The sequence below is a fragment of the Sceloporus occidentalis genome, unplaced genomic scaffold, assembly GCF_023333645.1.
Source record: "Sceloporus occidentalis isolate IW3139 unplaced genomic scaffold, rSceOcc1.0.p SCAF_1, whole genome shotgun sequence".
In the NCBI taxonomy this organism is placed as follows: domain Eukaryota; kingdom Metazoa; phylum Chordata; class Lepidosauria; order Squamata; family Phrynosomatidae; genus Sceloporus; species Sceloporus occidentalis.
The window spans coordinates 101284189-101305927 of NW_028316981.1; the positions used below are offsets into that span (position 1 = coordinate 101284189).

A 21739-nucleotide genomic window follows, 5' to 3' on the forward strand; every position below is an offset into this window, starting at 1 on the left:
AGCATGGCTTGGCATGAGTGTTTTGAGGTTTCTCTTTTGGTCAGGTCCTCCATTTCTTTTCCAAGGCCCTCCATTTGGCGCCGTTCAGCCCCTTGGCATCCTCCCAAATGCAAGCAAGGCGGGCGGGAGGGACTGCAGCCTGGGAGCCTTTGGGGCGGTCTGAGCCCGCCTTTCTGGGGCGGGAGTCCTGGCTGTGGGGCCCCTGGCTGCCCTGGGAGGCCAGAGGATGTTTTCCTTCTGCTGCTTCTTTGGGGCTTGAGGCCCTTCCTTCAGCTGCTGGAGCAGCCCCCTCCTCTGCTTGGCTGCTGGGCCTTTGCCCAGGGAAGCCAGAGAGCATGAGAGGAGAAGCAAGCCCCCTCCCCCCATGCCCCCCCCCCAAGGAGGCTGAGCCCCAGACTCAGAGGGGGAGCCCCCGGATGCCTGGCCCAGCAGCCTGCTCCTCCTCGCAGGGAGGCAGGTAGGAGCCCTTGCCAGGAAAAGAGGGGCTTTTTTTTTTGGGGGGGGGGAATGCTCTCCATCTCGGGACCCTTTCTTTGTCAGGGGGCCCAGAGGTCCTCCTCGCCTCAAAAATGGAGGACCTGGCCAAAATATAAAATAAAACCAAAAGAGAGAGCTCAAAACACTCCTAGCAATGGCCATGCCTGCTTCTTGGTCATGCTCAAAATGGAGGACATTTTGGGGATTCCTCCCGGACAGACACGGGATGAAATGTAGGCTAGGTCCTGGTCCCCCTGTTCTTTGGGATGCTTCTCTTCTTTGCCCACTTTCTGAGGCCTTTGCAAAAGGTCAGCATTTCTGTGGTGTTGAGACACACTCTGCAAAAGAACATACGCTTTCCGTGGCTGATTCCGCACTGCAGAAATAACCCAGTTTGACATTGCTCTGGCTCAAGGCTGTGGAATCCTAAGATGTGCAGTTCTGGGAGATATGTAGTCTTCTCTGTGCCACAACAAACTAGAAACCCCAGGAGCGTGGCTGTTAAAGTGGTGTTAACCTGGATTATTTCTTCAGTGGGAATGCAGCCCGAAAAGTCTGTTGTGTTGAGACTCGTTGTGCAAAAGACATTATAGCAACAAGCTTTTATAGACAAAGAGCTGCAACAATAATCTAGTTTGTCACCACTTTTGACTGCAATGGCTCCGTCCTACAAAATCCCTGGGGGTTGTAGTTTGTTGTGCCACCAGCACTCTTTAACAAAGAAGACATCTCACAATAGTACAAATCCCAGAATTCCATAGTACTGAGCCTTGGCAGTTAAAGTGGTGTCAAACTGCATTAATTCTGCAGTGTAGAAGCAGCTGAAGTCTACTTCCTTCGATGCAAGGTAGACCAACTGCTCTTCTACAGAAATCAAGCAGTTTGACCCCACTTTAACATCCTGTGGGAATCCTGGGATTTATAGTTTGATGAGGTAGTCAGCCTGATCTGTCAGAATGCCCTGGTGCCTCACCAAACCACAAAACTCCAGATTCTGTAGGATAGCATTATGGCATTTAAAATGGGGTCAAACTGCTTGATTTCTGCTGTATGGCTATACCTCTGTCTTAGGAAAGCTTATGCTAAAACCTCTTTCTCAGTTAGTACTTTCACGGGTGCTGCAGGTTCCCTTTGCATACTGATATCCCAGACTAACAGGGCCAGGTCTCTGAATTCTATGTCTGTTGTTTGTTATTCTTCCTTCTCTGTCTCACTTTTTTTTTTGTGAACGTGCCACCGCTGGCATGCAGGAGGTCACGTGTTTTGCTTCCTGTTGTTTGGGTTTTGTGAAAACGGAAGGCAGGCCACCGTCTTGGCCTCCTTGTTGTCTTCATCTGCTCCTGCTGGGGAAAGCACTTTGGGAGCTTTAGACAGGAAGCACTCAGGAACAACATACTGTACACTCCAACTGCCCCAGTTTGACAGGGACAATCTGCCATCCCACTTTTTCAGCTGCTTTTAAAATGTCCCATTTTGTCCCTCCTCCCAATTTCTCCCTTCATCCTGGGCATACTACAGTTGCTGCAAACTCAGTTCAGATTGCAAAAGTGTTTGTTGTTGTGTGCCTTCAAGTCATTTCTTTTTACTTACGACAACCCTAAGGTGAACTATCACAGGTTTCTTCAGAGGAGGTTTGCCATTGCCACCCTCTGAGGCTGAAAGAATGGGACTTGCCCGAGGTCACCCGATGGGTTTACATGGCTGAGTAGTTTGCACTTAACTCAGCAGAGGGGAGAGGAAGGCTGGAATCTTGCCCTTCCCAGGAGACCCAGGCAAAAGCAACTGTTGCAGTCAATCCTTGCTTGTGTCTGTTTCCTCATTAATCACTTTTGCCATCTTGGAAACATTGATGTTGTCTGTCCACACAGGTCTCAGTTTTAAAGATTATGAAATCTTGGAGAGTATGGAAAAGTCACCCCTTCTTATCTTAGGCGTGGTACATACCACCCCTTTTAGCTCCGGGTTGGGGGCAGGGCAGCCTCACGGGCAGCCCTGTGTCCCCAGTCCAGAGTTTTTCTGGACCACAGAGAAGCGGCAAAATGCTGCTTCTCCTTGGCATGGAAAAGGGGTGTCCTTGGGGCTTCATGCGGCCTGGGGTGGCGCAGCGACATCATGCATGTGCCTGCGCTGTTTGGATGCGGTGCGTGCGTGATGTAATCATGGCGGCCCCTATGTAGATGGGAGGGCTCCATGATTACGGCACTGCCACATACTAGGGTTGCAGTGTGTGAGGACACTCCGCCCCTGGGCAACCCTGGAATTTTATTCATTTCCTTGGCGTCTCTCTTTTATTAAGTTATAAGGGCAGTGGGTGCAGCAGTTTGTCACAGGGGACAGCTTTGTTTGTTTACATGGTTGAGTAGTTTGCACTTAAGCCAGCAGAGGGGATAGACTGCCCTTTAGCAACTTTAGGTGATTTATAGACTGCTCTTTAACAAAATTCCCTGGGCAGTTACAGTTTTATTTATGTTTTATTTTTGACATAGAACCAAAATCAAGAGGAGACAAACCCCATAAATATGCCAGTGCTGGATGGGTTGGTGTGTAACAGAAGTACAGTTGGCTCTCCATATCAGTGGAAGCACTTCCACCCCACACAATCTTAACACTAGAATTCAACACTAGTCTGGGAACCAGATCTTGCAGCACCTTTGAGACTAACTGGAAAGGAGAGGTTGATAGCATGAGCTTTCATAGAACTGAGCCTGTTTCCTCAGATTCATGCTACCAACTTTCCTTCAGTTAGTCTTAAAGGTGTTACAAGATCCCTTTGCATACTGATCACAGCACTGTGATTTCACTTTAATTGCCAAGATGCCAACCTATGGAATGCTAGGATTTGTGGTCAAATGTTTAGACTCCTCAGCCTGGCAACTCCTTTGGTGCTTCTGATCAAACTACAAACCCTAGGATCCTATAGGATGTTTTAATATGTAGTTTTTAATCTTACATTGTTTAATCTTGTTTTAAGGGGGGCATTATGTATATATGTCTGTATTTTAACCTGTTGTAAGCCGCTTTGATTGCCTGGCAAAAAGCGGGATAGAAATAAAAAAAATATTTTATTATTTATTATTCTAGGGGCCTTTGTAGGGGTACCGCACTGGGTGACATCTCAGAGGGGGGGTTTCCCTGGTGCACTTGTGGGAAGGAACTGCTTTCCAGTGTTTATTGCTGCACCTCTCCATGGAGGTGGAGGTGGACACCCAGAGACAAGGTTCTGGGGAGTACCTGGTCTGCCCGCCCATAGACAGCAAGGAAGACAGCTTGGAAGCTGTAATCACACTACAGCAAAAACCTGGAGGGCGCTCCCTTCACCAAATAGTGCCTGGACCCCTTCAGGAGTTGTGAATAAGGATGGTAGCTTGGAATTTCCTGGGACAAGGATGGTCCCTTTGGGTGCCCCAGTCCAATGGCTGCTGGTGCCAAGTTGACCAGATCCTTTCTCTTCCACAGTGGCCCAATCTACTTCTGTGGGACCACTGGCCAAGCCGGGGGGACCATGATGCCTGACAGCCTGGGGATGACAGCATGAATTACCACACTGGGGTGACACCAACCCTAGTGATACCACTGATGTCGTCATGACAGTTAAAGTGGAATCAAAGAACTATAAGTGTACAGTGTGAAAGCTCTAACCTAATTTTCTGCTAACAAATTTGAAAAGAATTCTCTGGGCACAATGAAGATTTTAGTAGCTCTAATAATATTGCTGTGGTTACGATTCCATGGAGACTATGGTGAACCAATTCATAGTTTACATACCATTCTGTGTACATCAGTATGTAGAAAGACATATTCATCTATAGTTCTGTTTTCAGCATAAAAAGATATAAAGGAAGCCTGTAGCACCTCACAGACTTACTGGGGGGGTGGGGAGATGGGATTTTAGCCTAAGCGTTCATGGACTCCATTCCACTTCATTAGATGCATGAAGCCTATTTAGACAAACATATGCATTTGGAGGTGAGCAAAGTGTAAATTGTCACAGAGATGCAAAACATTCTGGTGTGGTGATGGGGTGGTAAGTTCAGTCTCAAGAAAGGTCATAAAGGCCCGCTACAAACGGGCCTTTGCGGCGTCCCCGTCATGTGCTAGGGGTTGGCCAAGCACCTAGCGTCCATACTGGCCTCACCCCTAGCACGTGACGACGGCGTAAAGATGGCAGTGTCCTATACACACAGGCGGCGCCGTCTTTATGTGCTGGACGCTTAGCGTCCGTACGTCGCGCCCTGGATGTGATGCCGCGAGTGCGCGAGTAGCGCCTCGCGGCGTCCCATCCGGGGCGCAAGAAGAAGTGCCATTTTGATGCTTCTTCGCTGCGTCCAGGAACCGTGCGGTTTGGCTGCTCCGGTTCCTAGACGCAGCAACCGGTGGCAGCGGCAGAGCGCCGCTTTTCGGCAGTTTGTAACCTGCCAAAGAGAAGTTGAAGGGAAACAGGTCTTCCACACAAACGTAGATAAGCAGGTAAACATAAGGATAATGGTAATGTATGAAACATATGAAAATGTGGACACTTTGCAGCAATGAACATGCAAAGTGTGGAGACATTGGGGCACTTGTCAGGCTCTCTGAGGCTACCTTGTGTCCCTGACACATGCCCATGAATCCCTGAAACATGTTCATTATATATTGCTACATGCATGTCACCCTTTCATGCTTACTGCCATGTATTCATGGTGCCATGTAAAATGTGAATATTAGCCCTTGCTTTGAGCTGATACTGGGTTGGGAGTTTGCAAATCTTTCCAAGAATTCCCATGATGTAGCTCCACAGCTATCAGTGGAATTACTTTGAAGAAAAAAGGTCCAGGAAAGCTTTTTTCACAATATATTGAGTTTATTATTTATTTTGTAGTTTTTCACACACACACACACACACACACAATTCTAATGGGCTCAGGGTGGTTTATATACCTCCCCCTCACCATTTTATCCTCATAACAGGCCTGTGAGAGGGATCAGGCAGTGTGAGTGGAACTGGCTCAGGGTCACCCAGTGAATGTTCATGACTTAGTGGGAACTTGTGGTTGAATAAGGATATAAGGTCAATTTTGGATTAGACCAAAGGCTTATCTAATGTTCTCTTCACACAGTGGCCAGTCTGTTGGCTATGGGAAATCCACAAACAAGTCATAAACTGAAAAGCACCCTCCTTCTTCTCTTCTCAAGACACCCTGTCTCTGATTGTTGTTGTATGCCTTCAAGTTGTTTCCAGCTTATAATGGGGTTTTCTTGGCAGGTTTTGTCAGAGGGGGTTTGCCATTGCCTTCCTTTGGGGCTGAGAGAGTGTGACTTGTCCAAGGTGACCCAGTGGGTTTCCATGGCCAAAGCCAGGATTTGAACCCTGGTCGTCAGAGTCTTAGTCCAACACTCAAACTACTACACAACACTGCATCTGATACTGAGAGTGATATAGAGCATCCTGATGAGTTGCCATTGATGTATCCTAAGGCTTTAAGTTTCTACAGGACTCCTGATTGCTTTTACTAAAGACTGGAGCCTGTCAAGTGTCCTACTGTTTTGCCTTCACACTTTGCAGACCAGCCTTTTTTAAGATTGTACATTCTTTGCTGGCATTGTAAACTCACAATCAAGTTAGCATTGTTATGTCTGAGGTATTTACATGTGCAAATACACACTTCAATGTGTGTTTAAGTTTCTGTTTGGAAACATTGGGAGATAAGGTGCTTAAATTTGGCTGGACAATGTCCTCTTATAGACCATTGAGATGTTGTTACTACTACAAGTTGAATATCCCTTATCCGGAATTCTGAAATCCGATTACTCCAAAATCCAAAATTTTCCATATGGGTGGCTGAGATAGTAATACTTTTGCTTTCTGCTTTCTGATGGGTTTGCTTTCTGATGGTTCAGTGTACACAAACTTTGTTTCATGCAAAAAATTATTCAGGATATTTTTTGTAAGGTGTATGAAACATAAATGAATGAAACATGAAAAATGTAATGTTTAGACTTCCATCTCCAAGATATCCCATTATATATATATGTGTGTGTGTGTGTGTGTGTGTGCAAATACGGTATTAAAACACAAACAAAAACCCATCCCATCCCAAAAACAAAACACTTTTGATCTGAAGCATTTTGGATGACGGAGACTCACCTGTAGCAGCCGAGTAACAGACGTTTTTTTGTTGCTATGTGCCTTCAAGTCATTTCTGACCTGAGACAACTTTATCATGGGCATTTTCTTGCCAAGGTTAGTTCATAGAGGGGATTGCCTTTGTCTACCTCTGAGACTGAGTGTACAACTTGCCCAAGCTCCCCCAGTGGCTGAGAGGAGATTTGAACCCTGGTCCAACATGCAAACCTCTACACTTCTCTGGCTCCATAGATGTTACACAGGATAATATAATTGTCTTAGACTCAAGGGTCTTGCAATGTTTTTACAAGCTGTAGGGCCCTCTGTTCCTTATAATCCCCTGGATCTGTAGCTATTGGACTGGTTATCCATTTACGATCCATTTGCTTAGATTCATATTGCATGTTTAAACCCTGCTATTCAGGGCTCCAGAAGTGGTGAATTGTACTCTGAAGTTGCTTGACCTTTAGGTTGGTATGTGTACAGATTATTATTTCCCTAGTTTTAGAGAGAGACCCATTTTCTCCATAGCGCTATGATGTGCTGGCCCCAGTCGTCCTAGTAGCTTGTACAGACCTAATGTACAGGAGTAAGCCTCATGATAGGTTCTCCTTAGGGTTGCCCTAAGTCAGAAACGATTTGAAGGCACACAACAACAACATCTGCTATTGTTCCTGTGTTCTTGTGGACAACCCAGAAGCAGTTGGTCAACCACTGTGAGAACAGAATGCTGGATTGGATAGTCCTTTGATCTAATCCAGCATAACTGCTCTTATGTTCTTAGGAGAAACCTTGCTTTTGTTGTGGATAGAGGGAACAGCCTTGCTCCACAAAGGAAAAAGAGAGAGGGGCAATGCTCTCAATAAGGGAGAATATACGCTGTAGAAATAATGGAGTTTGATCCCACTTTAATTGCCATGGTTCCATCATACAGGATCTTGGGATTTGTAGTTTTGTGAGGCACCAGCACTCTTTGATAGAAAAGACTAAAGACCTTGCAAAACTACAGATCCCAGGATTCCACAGGATGGAGCTACGGCACTTAAAGTGTGTCAAACTGTATTATTCCTACAGTGCAGATGCAACCACAATATTCACAGAGTGGAATTTAGACCAGATTTTGAAAGTGTTTTGGCATGGTGGATACAACTTAAACAAAATTTATTTAAGAATCAGAGTCACCAGTTTTCAAAGACAAGATGTAGTTATGCAGAGTATATTGTAACACACTGTAATGTTGCATATGTTTATAATACTTTTGTTCACTTCCTTTAACAATTTACTTCACTGTAACTTTTTGTAAATGTAGCAGTACATTGTATGGTGGAATATAGGTTGTGTGAACATAAAATGGGAGGGCATAAATTCTAGCTTCATAAAGCAGGCTATGAATATTCACTCCCTTTGTATGTGCTACAACCAACCAGGGCCTAGACATGGCATAAAAAGTCAAAACAGGGCGGGTGGTGGTGGAGGTGCATCTACAATGTAGAAATAATGCACTTTAAGTGCTGTTGCTTCACCCTATGGAATCTTTGGTGTTGTAGTTTTACAAGATCTTTAACCACCTTTGTCAAAGAGTGCTGATGCCTCACAAAATTACACATCCCAGCATTCTGTAGGATGGAGCCATGGCAGTTAACATGGTGTCAAACTGCATTATTCAGCATGTTAGCTGAACCCTATGTGATGTATTTTAGCATGAGCTTTTTTTTTGGGGGGGGGGTAATTAATTCACTTGTTCAGATGCCCTGATAGAATAATATTAAAGCCATGGGATTTTAAGCATAGCTCCATGGTTGTGGGAGTGGGATAGTGCGTATTAGGATAAATTATACTCATATTACTACTAATATTATCTTATTACACTATTATTACAGTTGTATTCTGTTACTATTATTAATATTGCATCCTATTACACTCTGTCTCACTCCCACAACCGTGAAGCTATACGTAAAAACCTACCTGTGATTTTAATATAACTCTTATCAGGGTATCTGAAAAAATGAACTGATACCTGTGAAAACCCATAAAAACCAGTTCAGTTAGTTCTAAAAGTGCTGCAAGATTCCTCTTCCCTCCTCCTTTTTCTTTTCTTTTTTAGTGCCGTGACAGAGTAACTCAGTAATTTTCCTCAAAAACCACTTAAACATGGGCTCCCATTCCATCCAAATTTGTTTGTTGCTGTGTGCCTTCAAGTCATTATCCAAACAGGGAACTATAATTAAGTTCACCTAAACAAGCCATGGTCAGAATCCAGTTTTAAAGCAAGTTCAGACATAACAGGAAATTATGTTTAAGTGCTGAATCTTGGTTAGATATCCTACTCATATTGAAAAAACAGAATAGGCTTCAGACTCCTAATCCATGTATTTTATATGCCTTTGCTCATTTCTGTTTGACTATCACCTAAATCTGAGCTAGGAAGGGGTGGCCCTTCACATGTTGCTGGGTACATCTGCTACTATTTCTTATCTGGTGCTAATGGGAATGGCAGTCCAGCAACATCTGGAGGGATAGATGCCTCCCTCTCAGCTCTGAGGAAATCTATTTGCTGATGGGATAGCAATTTGGAAATAAAATAATAATTATTGTTGCTTTTATTGTTTGGGTTGCAGGTAGTGGCTCCTGTCTAACAGAAGCCAGTTGAGTAACTAGTATGAAGTGTGCAGGGATTCCAGAGAGTGAGAAACTTGCCCTGGCACTGGAGTGGGCTCTAGCAAGAGAGGCAAAGATTTGGAAGGTGCCAATTGTCCACAATTTCACATTGAAGGTATGTTCTTCTAGCTTTCCTTTGAAATGATTAATTATGATGAATGTTCTCCTGCAAAAGTCCTGCTTCCCAGTCCTTAGGCATCCACATGCAAATCCATCATGATATGGCATACAGTCGTCCCTCTGTAGCCACAGATTCTTCATCCACAGCTTGAAAACTTTAAAAAAAAATCCAAAAGAGAAACCTTGATTTTGCCATTTTATATATGGGACCCCATTTTACTCTACCATTGTATTTAATGGGACTTGAACATCCACGGATTTTGTTATCTACATTAGGTCCTGGAACTAAACCTCAATGGATACTAAGGACCCAGTGTTTATTATAGATGGACATCTAATATGTTGCATACATTTAATAACATTTGCACAACAGACTCATTCCTAAGACTGAGTCTAGAGAAAAACTAGAGACCCTGTTTTCACTTTCATTGGCTACCCTTACCTTTTATCCTCTTCAGTGGTGTAGTAGAGCCAGCAGGACATTCAGATTAGTAAGGGAATGATGTCCTCTCCCAGTTCCCTTCTGCTTCTCTGTACCCTCTGAACTTAGTTATGTATACAGTATACAGAGGGGAGTGGGGAGGCTGGATTGGTTCAATTAAAGTATATTGTTGTAAGTTATTCTTGTTCTAAAGTAGGGGTGGGCAACTGTGGACAGCTAAGGGGCTGCATGAGCCTTCTATGGCTACATCTATACTGGAGAATTAATGCAGTTTGACACTGCTTTAACTGCCATGGCTTAATACTATGGAATTTAGAGCTCTGGTGCCACAACAAACTACAAATCCCAGAATTTCATAGGATGGAGCTATGACAGTGCCAAACTGCATTAATTTTGCAGTGTGGCAAAAGCCTACACACTCATCACCACATCTTTTCCTGCCACCTCCCTCCTCCAAATATATATTTTTGTACCCATATGCCCTTTTGCGGTTTTCCCCCACTGTGATTTGGGGTCTTCCTGGGCTATCTGAGGTTCAAGATAAATCTTTAAAAAAAAGTAAATGAGAAGTTACTTCCTAGAATCATAGAATCCTTCTTTAAAAATCCTCTTCTGGGCCTATAGTGTCTTAGGGGACTCTCAAAATGTGGTGGAAACTCCTCACACACCCCCTAGAGGGCATCTGGATGCAAAAGCATTTTGGGGAGGGGAGCTTCTTCTTCTTTTTTTTTTTTTTACTTCTGGGAGCCAGGGGTTTCCAAATATAGTGGAAATTTCGTCCCCATTCCCTAGAGCCCATATTGCAATCATTTTTTAAAATATTGACCCCTATGGGGTTCTGGGGGCCACAAAATGGCCTCAAAGGCCATACATGGCCCATGGGCCACACTTTGCCCACTCATGTTCTAAAGAAAAGTAATCTGAAGTGGCATGGTTTAAAATGGATAGTTAAACCCAGTAATGCTATATATGTTCTGCTCTTGGAAGGAAAAACTTCCAGAAATGGTTTTCTGATGTGAATCAGTGCAGCTGCTTGCATTTTGAGACTCTTATTGGGAAATGTCATGGGGAGGGGGAAAGCATTTAAAAAATTACCACTACACCACTGATTATCCTATTCCACTTGGGGAAGAGACCCTAGGTGTCCTTAAAACATTAAATCTCAAAAACGTCTTCCATATGGAAATTAGCATTGCACATTGATTACAGTGAGCAGCTATAAGATGTGTGTGCAAAACAACTATGCAGCAACTTAGAATTTAAACAATAATGCAATATATTTCTAGCCTTACTGACAAAGATTATTTTTTAATCCTTGCAGATCTCAAATGCTTTGGTGTTTGCATTAACTTCCTACTTCCATTTTAGGGTACAGACATCTCTCCCTTGTATTATGAGAAAGCAGTTTTGTGGATCGGAGAACTGAATGCACTGTTTCAGTTTTGCTCTGAAACATTTGCATTGGCTGTCAGCTTTCTGAACCGGTTGCTGGCATCAGTGAAGGTAAAGTGCTCTGCATATCATTTTTATTAAGAATTGATAATATTATGGTGATCTCATTGGCTGCGACATACAAATATATGAAATCTCAAGGAGTTGAACATACAGTGCAGTCCTAAGTGTGTATCCAGAAAAAGTCTCACTGATTTCAGTGAAGCTTATTGTATGTATTGGGTTGTATCTCTTTGGCTTCTTCCCTGTAGTTTCCCCACAAATTTACCCATAGTGAAAAAGATGATAAATTGTAAAGCCTATTTTGTCCTCCATGTAATTAGCCTCTTATTAAGTGGTAGGGTAGGCATGCACTTACAGGTACTGCCATCTGTCATGTCCATGCCACTTGGCCCTGCTGCCTTTCATGTTCTGAACTGAAAAGATATGAAGGAAGAAGTCAGCTGTACTTGTGGAGGTCTCCTTTCTGTCAAGGGGTCTAAACCAGGTGTGTTGAATGGGCTTCCTCCTTCAGGCTTCCCTGATCCAGCATTTGGGAGGCAACAGAGCTAAGCAGCAAAGACAGAACAGAAAGCAAAGGAGCAGTGAGCACAGCCCAGTACTTCTCCTTCATTTGAGAGAAAACCTTAGAAGACAACTTGGGACTGTCATTTACAAAGAATTAGGGGTCTTCTTTGTATTCTTGTGCATAGGACTTTCTGTTTGTTCATTTTAACTTTTATTTTCAATTGAAATTCCCAGCCAGTAATGTCAAAATGAAGATTGGCCTCAGGAAATAATGGATGGCAGCCTGTTAGTGATTAAAATAAAGTACTGTAGGTCCAACTTAGGCTATTATAACATACTTTTTAATTGTTGCAGAGGTCAGAATTCTTTACTGAAAACACAGCAACAACCCCCCCCCCCCACACACACACAAACACATTTTAAGAGACACAGCTCCCACAAAAAAACCCAAAAAACATTTCTGTGTCATTGGAGAGCAGGGGGTTCAGTGGAGACACATCCAGCTATTTGCTTGTAGCTGGTTGTCCCTAGGTACCTCTGGGAAGTCCCTGAAGATGCCTGTTGCAGTGCATCCAGCTACAGGAAAATCGTTGGAAGTGTCTTTCTGCTAATCTCATTGCTCTACAAAAACATGGAAATGGCCATGTTGGAGATAGGACTTAAAAGGTGGGTTGCAGGGGTTGGCTCTGGAGAGCAGGTAGCTGGTGACATAGAACTGAAATTGTGTTGACAACATATACCTAGTACAAGCTCTAGCTGAGATCTACGTCAATGTGCCACCTCTACTCACATTATGGCATAGCTCCAGGCTTGGGAACATTGGACCCTCCACCTGTTCTCATCATCTTTCTCCATCTGCTGGGCTGACAAAGGCTTATGGGAATTGGAATTCAGCAGCATCTGTAATGGGTGTGTGTGCAGCTTCTCCATCAACTGAAGCATGAGCAAGGCTTGAACAATACCTCATGCCTTACTTTCTTTGGAAATAAAGGGATTCCACTCTACTCATTTATATATTCCTCATGATCCTGGATTCAGAAGAGGTTAAGGACAACAACCAAAAACCAGAAACGAGGAAAAAAATCAGAAGTGGTTGAATATTTTACATTATGCCTTTCCATCGTGCATTACTCAAGGGCATTCTGCATAGGACAGTGTAGCTTCAAAGTGTATTGCTGCAAAACTTCCTCTTTACAGTTGGGATTCTCATTACATGCCACACTAGCAGCTCAGGTGGTTGATGCAGTATTGTTCTGGATCATTTTAATTATATACTTTTAAAACTGATTATTCAAATTTTCTTTAATATCTTTTAAAGGAATGCTTTCACCTAGTTTTATCTATTGTGCAGCTTCTCTGAAGCCCTGGCAAGCTGAGAGATTATAATACTTTACATACATACATACATACATACATACATAAATAAATAAATAAAGTTGTTTCCCCCACTTTGGTGTCATATTTTATTATTTTCCTCATTTTATTTACCTGTCTGCTTTAGACACAGTTGAAATATCTCAGATGCATTGCAATAGCATGCCTGGTTCTTGCAGCAAAAATCAATGAAGAAGATGAGGTATGTTTGGTTTAAATATGATAAGAATGTCTACCTTGTTGTCACGATATAGCTACAATGGCTTAACCTACTGTGGTAGTCTGTGTAATATGCATCATTCTGTGAAAAACAGGTGTCCCACTAAACTAGCTGTCTGTTGCAATCCCATTTTAAATATGTCAGTATATCAGATGTGCAGAGTTATATTGACCTACAGTAGTTCTCACAAAATAAGGCACTAGTTTTCAAATTCTACAGAACTCTTCCTCAGTTTAGATTGTAAACAGAGTAGTGGGTGCCAGATGGAAGGAGTAGCTGATAAACACAAAATGTCTGCATTTAGTCATAATCTTAAAATGAAATGTGGGACAAACTAGTAGACATTCAAACTATCTTCCATCTGTTAAGTGCTATGATGACGTCAGATTGCCCTGGAATTGCTGGGACAAAGAAGCATACAATGGTTGATCCCATATTTTTTTTAATAAATGTTTCAACTGGATTTTAAATTTCCAGAAATGTAGGATCAACCCCAGTACATTTCATCATCCCAGCAGTCTTAGGAGTAATCTGAAACCTTGATAGCACCTAATAGATGGATGCCAATTTTAACATCTGTTAACTATGTGTCCATTCCCTCTTCAGCCTATGATTAAATGGCTTCAACATCCTTGCTTTTTTTTTTTAACCAACTAACATGAGGCACTTTTCAGAACTTGAAAGTTTGTATATTATTTTGTGATGTATTGTTTGCTATAAAACGCACTACCCTTTGTATAGACTAGAATTTTTCTTATGGCCAGTAAGGCTACTAATCCTTTGGACTGTCAAAATTGGCCCTTTAGTAGTAAAAATGTCTGGAATGCTGTTGGGGCCTTACATCTTCAGACGTGGACTTACATCTGCGGGAATTAGAACTGGACAGTTCTATAACATCCATCTCTAGTAAGAGACTGCTGTCACATTACTATATAGGTGAGCTGACAGAATGCCCAATGCACAACAGGAACATCAGTTAAGCGATGCTGGTGCCAATGGTAGTAGAGCCCTATGTACCACAGGACATTCTTGCTGGTATCCTGTTACATGATTGCAATTCACTTAAAACTCGGGGAGTATTCTGGCCTGGACCTGCCTGATTCCCTCCATTAACTCTGCACTCTGTAGTAGTGCTGGGTGGCCATCTATATATGTGTCCCAATGTCCTGCCTGGTGGTACCACTGCTGGTACAGGTCCCTCTCTCTCTTATGTCAGAAATAAAGCCCAGCATTGATTACATGGCTGGGTGCCTCAGTGTGATTTTAGAGGGAGCAGATCATGCCTGCTGTGGCGGTCGGCAACACAGAGACATGTGTGTAGACAGCTGCCTGTTGTCACTACAGAGTGCAAAATCCAAAGCAAAAGGCATATTAAGGCAGGGATAAGGTATATTCAGTGTGGAACTGGCTGCATGTTGTGCAGACAATTCACACTCAAATCAGATATTTGGTTCTGCATCATGTAGATAGGTCACAGTGAGGGCAGGAGGAAACTGATTTAATTTGCCCATGTAAATAAGCCCTGAGTACCTCTTCTATGGTAGCTACGAATACAAAAAGTTACGTAAAGTAGATCATGATAGAGAATTCCACCCAGTATCATATCTTTTAAGAGCAAGCACTAGGTTTAAATTTAGTCTTCATGTGTCACATATGTGCTCTTTCCATTTTGCAGTTGTGTGTGAAACAAACATGCTGCAGAATCATTTGTCTAAATTCCAGTTTGTAGAATAATCTTCACCTGGTTTCATGAAATTCCTATAAACTCTGTTGTTTAGTTGACTGGGCTGTAAAATAACAATTTTTCCCTTTCTTACTCTTTCCTTTAAAGTACAGTGTTAGTGGCTAGGTCTGATTTATGCCATATGACTGTAGTCACAGTGAGAAAAAGGAAGCAGTTTACCAACAGACATCAAGTGGAATCTGCCATGTAGTAGGATAGTAATTCTTTGTTAATTTTGTTCTAAATAAATAAATAAATAAATAGGAATGGAATGGAATGGAATGGAATGGAAAGGAAAGGAAAGCATTTTTAGCAACAAATAATTTTCTTTCTGCTGTGAGAGAGTCTCCAAAACTACACAGTTTTTGAACAAGATCAGTATTTATTCTCTGGTTGTGATTCTGTATGATCTACCTAGCTACATAGCCACCTTAGTTATGTGACTTTGGGGCAAAGCAGACCAACAATAAGAGGCAGTTTGGGGGTGGCATGGGGGCATGGCCGCTGCATGCCATGGCTCCGCCCCCAAGCTGGAATCACGCTACCTGCCTGACCAGATGGCAAGCAGACTGGGAACACTCCTGTGGTGCAGCGATTAGACACCGCATGCCACAAGAGTGGAGAGGAGCTGCAGTAACGACAAAAAGGTTGCCCTTTCCCCAGTGCCACTCCTTTTTGCACAGGGAAAAGGCCAGATTGGGGCCGTGGCATGTGGTTGCCATGGCCCCAATCCGGTGCACAAAGGGGCAGTGTGATTCCGCCCCTTTAGGGCCATCTGTTTTCAGCCTAAGTAGTGTCACCCAGACACTTTTGCATTATTTTCAAATATTTTTCCCCATCTTTACCATGTAGATTAGATGCAGATTTCATCAGAATTTTCAAGGATTTTCACCCAGCCTTTATACATATATAGGTTACTGTTTAAAACAAAAATATAAAACCACAAATGAACAAGCTTTAGCTTAGGATGAGGAAACCTGTAGCTCACCAGAAATTCCTGGACTCTATTTCTCCTCATCCTCGGGGACTTAATGAGGAGGAATGATATTTATTTATTTGTTATGTCTTTTCATCTAGAAAAATAATACTGTTTAAGGCAGGTAACAAACAACATTAAAACCAAAGTAAAAAGAAGGTTGTTACTCAGTGATATTTGTACAGCCACAGGTTCTTCACCATTTTTTTAGATTAATAGACTAGAGAAGATGAACAAGCAAGGAAGATTACAGCAGGGATCGGCAAATCTCTGAAAACAGAGTCTAGTTGTAGCAAAACCTTTCTGATCTTCCTCCTTTGTCTGGATCACGTAGCTGAAGTTCCTCTTGCCCGTAAGGCAATTCAATAAGGGGAGTCAATTAGTTTTATTAAAACATTTATGAATATTGTTCTATAAAATGGAGTGTGGGAGACATTTGGATTTTTACATTTCTGACAGAAAATATTTCAAACCCAGTGTAGGCTGATAGTAAGGTCTGTAGTCTAAAAAGCAACTCCTCATTTTTCAGCACATTATATATATATATATAACACCACACAAAATTTCATAGGAATTTGGCTTTTATTATTATTATTATTATTTTCTTTTGTTTCAAAATAGATAATACCATCAGTGAAGAAGCTTGCAGTGCAGAGTGGTTGTAAATGTTCTCCAGCTGAGATTTTGAGGATGGAAAGAATTATACTGGATAAACTTCACTGGGATCTTTACACAGCAACATCAATGGATTTCTTAAACATTGTAAGCACTGAATGTTTGGCTTCTTGCACCAAATAAGACTAGAAAACACCAAGGGTGCACATACATTTCCTTCTAGTTAGCCTCAGGCCACACATTCTTAACTATCTGCAACTCTTTTGAAGTGTATTAACAGAAAGGTACAGAATTTCTGTACGGACACCCCTCCATTCCAAATGCTGAACTTTTGATTTCCAAATGATGTAAATTCCCATTTTGAAAGGACAACTTTGAAAGGACAATATTTGACTTTTTGTAAGGATATTCCAACTGTACTCCTAGGGATCTTTTGTTTATTGATTTAAATACACATTGCAAAAATATTTCTAACTCTGTACTCTTAATACTGTACATTAAAAGCTTTCAGAATTTTTGCTACATTTCACAAATCTCAGATCAGCTTTCTTTTGTTCACCCTGCATGAACACACTGGACCCTCATATTTAGACAAAATAGATCATTCTGATCTGGCACTTAATTCACATTTTATTTGCTTAACATTTATAGAAAGAAAACTCCTCTTTAAGAAGTTAGCATGTGCTATATAGTAAGGCAAAAATCATGTGATAGAACAATGTCTCAGAGCTCATCTCTTTATGGCAAAGGTTGGATTCATGTTCCATCCTGGTGGGAGATGGTTCAGGCAACAGACCTAGTCACAGCCTGGACATTAAGGCTGGGTTAAACCTGCTTCCAGCATTGTCAATCATTATACACCCCACCCTTGTTTGCTTTTTTTGCTGGCTTCAATATCACCTATTTCTTAATTATAACAAATGAGAAGTCAAAGGGTCTGAATTTACAATTGCAACAATGCAATGAATTCAGAATTAGTTACATTCAGTATAAGCTTAAACATTTCAATATTTGGCAAATACGACACAAATGGTAACAGTAGAACAAAAATATATTTAACAAAGTTAAGAGGTTTCCTGCCATGAATAAGAATTGGTTTGCACTTCTGGTCAATGACATATGAAAACGTACAAAGTTCATTGTTCACATTGGTCTTGGTGTGTTTCTTTTTAAATATATATCTTTTTATGGGTGTATTTTTAAAGAGAAAGATATATAATATAAATAAATGTTTCTCTTCACTCCAGTTCCATGCCATGGTGATATCCAAGTGGCCCCATCTACTAAATGGTCTGCCTCAGAGGAATCCTTCCCGCCATGTTGCATTCTTGACAAGACAGCTACAGCACTGTATGGCATGCCACCAAGTGTTGCAGTTTAAGGGCTCCACATTGGCTTTGGTGATCATCACCTTGGAGTTGGAGAGGCTGACTCCTGACTGGTTTCCTGTGACAACTGATCTGCTAAAAAAAGCACAGGTAGGAGTCAAAGCAGGCTCTGCAAGATAAATCTGAGGCCCACAGAAAGATTTGTTTATAAAGAGATTTTTAAAAGATAAACCAATAACAAATGTTTTCAATACTTGAAAAAAAAACTTGCATGTTTTTAAACTTATACTTCTCAGGAATGCTTATTAGGATGTAGCTTTTGTGTTAGGATGCAGTTTCTGCGTTAAGATGTTGTTTCTGTGCAGTACGAACTCTGGGTTAGTTTAATGGGAGTTAATATCCTGATGAATACTAATGGCCACTGAAAGTCCATTACTGGATTAAGTGATACATTCATGACATTGCACTTGTTGTAGAACATACTTTCAGAATTGTCCAACATGGACGCTTGATGTTCTCATCAAAACATTAAAATAACCATTTTTTCACATGTGGGGGATTTATCACACTCTAATCTTTAACCTGTCATGTTACAGTGCATTTAAATTTCACGTGGTTTCATAGCAAGTGGCCAGCTCACAAGCCAAGCTCTAACTGAGATCCAAGGAAAACAGGAAATTGCTAGACGTGTTGGTACAGTGGACCCTTCCCATACGCGGTGGATCTGTTCTGGACCCACCCACCCCACATAAATGGAAAAACGCATATGCTCAAGCCCCATTTAAAACAATGGGCACATGCTCCTATGCACGGTGGTGCGTGCAGTCACCATTGTTTTAAACAGGGCTTACCTTCCACGTGTATGGCACACCTGAGTATTGCATGGGTTCACTGTAGTTATCAATAAATTTATTGTTTTCCATGGGTCTGAATAGGGAAGAATAGATCAGTGGTTCTGACAGTCAGTACTGTAAAACTAGGCTGGAGAACCATTGCCACTTCAGACATTGATGGACTCCACAAGGGAAATTGGGCTACAGCAACATTTGCAGAGGTTTACCAACCCTGATAAAACAATATGGGTTAGATGCAGCATTGGGAGACATACATGTATCACATATCTATGTTTCTGGAACTATATCTTCCAATCCTAACCCTCTCAAACCCACCTTGAAAGCAGGACACCCCCCCTCCCAACACAACTATTTCTTTGTGGCCAGAGAGTAGCGGGATCAGTGAGGACATGTCAAGCGCTTTCCCTTTTGTTGGATGTGCTGCCACAGGTATTGGCAGGGACCACCAAGCAACCTTGGGCCCTCCTTGTAGATGACACCCTTGTAGGGTGTGCAGATATAGTAAAATAGCGGGACACATCCCTGCTGGTCAACCCATTCTCTGAGTTGGGGAGCTACACTGCTTGTAAGAGGGGAGCTATGCAGCTTACAAGTAGAGATTGGGTGGGATTTTGGACACTCAGTGGGTGAAACAGAATTCCAACCTTTGCAATGACCAGAAAGTTGAGCTGATCTATGTCATCAAAATTCATTAACAATATTAAATTCATTAACAGGATATCAGCCATAGTGTAGTATAGAACATTGCACCTTGCCTTATTTTTCAGGTCTTTGTGCTACTGCACTATAGATTCCTATTCTTGGGATAAGTGGAGTCCAGTAACACCAGAAGAGCAAATGTTTCCCCATTGTGGTCTCTCCTGCCGATTTCCTCCTGCCCTTCAAGCAGTTGTTAGAGATTTTAAAGAGTAGTAGGGATGAAAATCATGAGGCCATTCAGGTGTTTTTACCACCACCACCCAATGGCCAATGGTGAGTTTATCAACATGTGTAGGTCCCCATGTTTCCCACCCCAGTTCTAGAGGATACGTCTGTGTAAGGACATAATTTAAGTATTTTGATAAGATTGTTGCATTGTGGCAGCTTACAAACCATCAGGTATTCTATTGGTACAATGCCATTTGTTGTTGACCATCTTGTAGAATCTGATTGCGGTGCAGAATATGAAACTGATTTGATTTTTTGCTAAGCATAGCTAAGACCCTGCACCATTGTTTTAGTATCCTGTTGTACAACAGGGAAACCATGGTTGTGAGCTGCTTATCTGCTTTAGTTTCTCACCTGCTTATCAGTTTAGTGTACTCACTCCATGGGTAAAGTAGCTGTTAATAGTAGACTGGTAAGCTTAACTGTGGTTTACTGGTGATCTATGGATTCAGACGTTCTAGCAAGGCAGGGTCAGCACAAACAGTAGCTTGTAGAATAATTTTGATCTGTGGCTGCAGCACTTGGTTTGTTGACCACAAAAAAACCTATTAGGATTTATGGCAGGCTCAACTTCAGAGGTTAAAGCAAATCAGTTTCATGCTTCATTGGAACCCAATCACAGAGTGTACATGGGGAAGAGCAGCCCTCCAGATTGGGTTAAAGTGTAGCTCCTATCATCCTTAGCCAACATAGTTCTAGTTCTTGTGAGGCAACCGGGAGTTGTAATCTATCAGCATCTGGAGGCTGTGTCTTGCCCACATCTGGTGTGTACAGACTGCCTATTTACTATATGCAGCAGAATTAATTAATAGTGGCTACTCTGTACACATGCCCCAAGTTGAATGATGACTTGAATAATTTCAAATAGCTGCTTACTTGGAAATATTAGAGCGACCATCTTTCCTTTTCATGTCCTTACAACAGCGTATTGGTTAATACTGAAAACAATAAGTTAATAATTTCAGAAGCTGGGGAAAATGGTTTTGTTGATACATTGTATTACAGATGGATAGCGCCCAGTTCATCCACTGTAAAGAACTTGTTGATCAGCAGCTCCTGAGCTTTCAGTCAACCAACGCCGTCTATATTTTCAACCCAGCAAATCGAAGCATCCAAACTCACCTAGATGAAAGGTTACCCTGCTGTTCTTCCATAATGAAAAAGACAATGCAAAGTCATTCACAAGCCCAGGGAAACTGGTCTGGCTTTAGAGCCAAAGCCCAGGAAGAGGAGACACAGACTGATGATTTTTTTGATGGGTTCAAGTGCCTGTACAATGAAGATGGGATGCCAGAAGCTGGGCAGACCACCGATATGGATGGTATGGATTATCATAGGCAAGAGGAAAGTAACAGCACTTGTCCACCACTGCAGCCTGCCCCTCAGATTGACTAGCTGATGTCTGTATGGTAACAAGGGATCAGATAGCTCCAAAAGCTATCTAATATTTCAAAGGTTAGCAGAGCTTTTATTAGAAAACACTGCCTGTTTTTTTAGCTTGTAACACTCAATTGTTAAAATTGCTTTCTGCATTACTACACTATGCATGTTTTGTTTTGGTATGTTCATATCAAGCTCTGGTCATATCAGGGTAGAAGATAAAGATTAGAGCTATACACGGATAATACCTCAGGGATCAACATTCAATAGGCCAGGTCATGTTCTAGAAGTATCAGGTCAAACATAATTCCAGGACAGAAGGGAAACTTGCTAAATTTTTACTCAGGACAGTTTTAAGAATTGTTTCTATTCTGACAATGGCTTTATTCTCCTGCATACATGAAACTACTGGGTGTTACTGATGAACAGCTGATAAATTCTGAAAATTAGTTCTAGAGCTGGGTAGCTCTCTTTTCAAGTAACAAGCCACCTTAGCTTAGCTGCATAAATAAATGGTAGACCTGATATTTTAATGTTGGTTCAGGGATACAACAGGCAGCAATCAAACAGATCAATACTTGGA

At 41.9% G+C, this 21739-nt stretch overlaps 2 protein-coding genes across 5 annotated transcripts in view; one reads left to right on the plus strand and one right to left on the minus strand.

Annotated features, from left to right (window-relative positions):
* The first annotated feature begins 236 nt into the window (after positions 1-236).
* Positions 237-16859, plus strand: CCNI2 (cyclin I family member 2). Its single transcript, XM_089530869.1, has 5 exons — positions 237-457; positions 9199-9353; positions 11169-11303; positions 13261-13335; positions 16674-16859. The coding sequence occupies exons 2-5, from the start codon at positions 9240-9242 to the stop codon at positions 16848-16850; spliced, it is 501 nt and encodes a 166-aa protein (XP_089386995.1). The 5' UTR covers positions 237-457; positions 9199-9239; the 3' UTR covers positions 16851-16859.
* A 214-nt stretch (positions 16860-17073) lies between these two features.
* SEPTIN8 (septin 8) overlaps positions 17074-21739 on the minus strand; it is an 86775-nt gene continuing 82109 nt past the window's right edge. Inside the window, exon 10 of one of the 4 annotated variants that reach the window (XM_089530839.1) lies at positions 17074-18127. In XM_089530839.1, the coding sequence (XP_089386965.1) occupies positions 17965-18127 (163 nt within the window). In that variant the 3' untranslated portion in view covers positions 17074-17964. Of the gene's footprint in view, positions 18131-21739 lie in introns of all 4 variants that reach the window. The other 3 variants (XM_089530830.1, XR_016281783.1, XR_016281778.1) reach the window with 3 other exon arrangements.

Coding starts and splice junctions, on each gene's coding strand:
- CCNI2 (XM_089530869.1), top strand. CDS start 9,240: ATGAAGTGTGCAGGGATTCCAGAGAGTGAGAAACTTGCCCTGGCACTG. Junction 9,354..11,168: donor TCCACAATTTCACATTGAAG/GTATGTTCTTCT, acceptor CTTCCATTTTAG/GGTACAGACATCTCTCCCTT. Junction 13,336..16,673: donor AAATCAATGAAGAAGATGAG/GTATGTTTGGTT, acceptor GTTTCAAAATAG/ATAATACCATCAGTGAAGAA.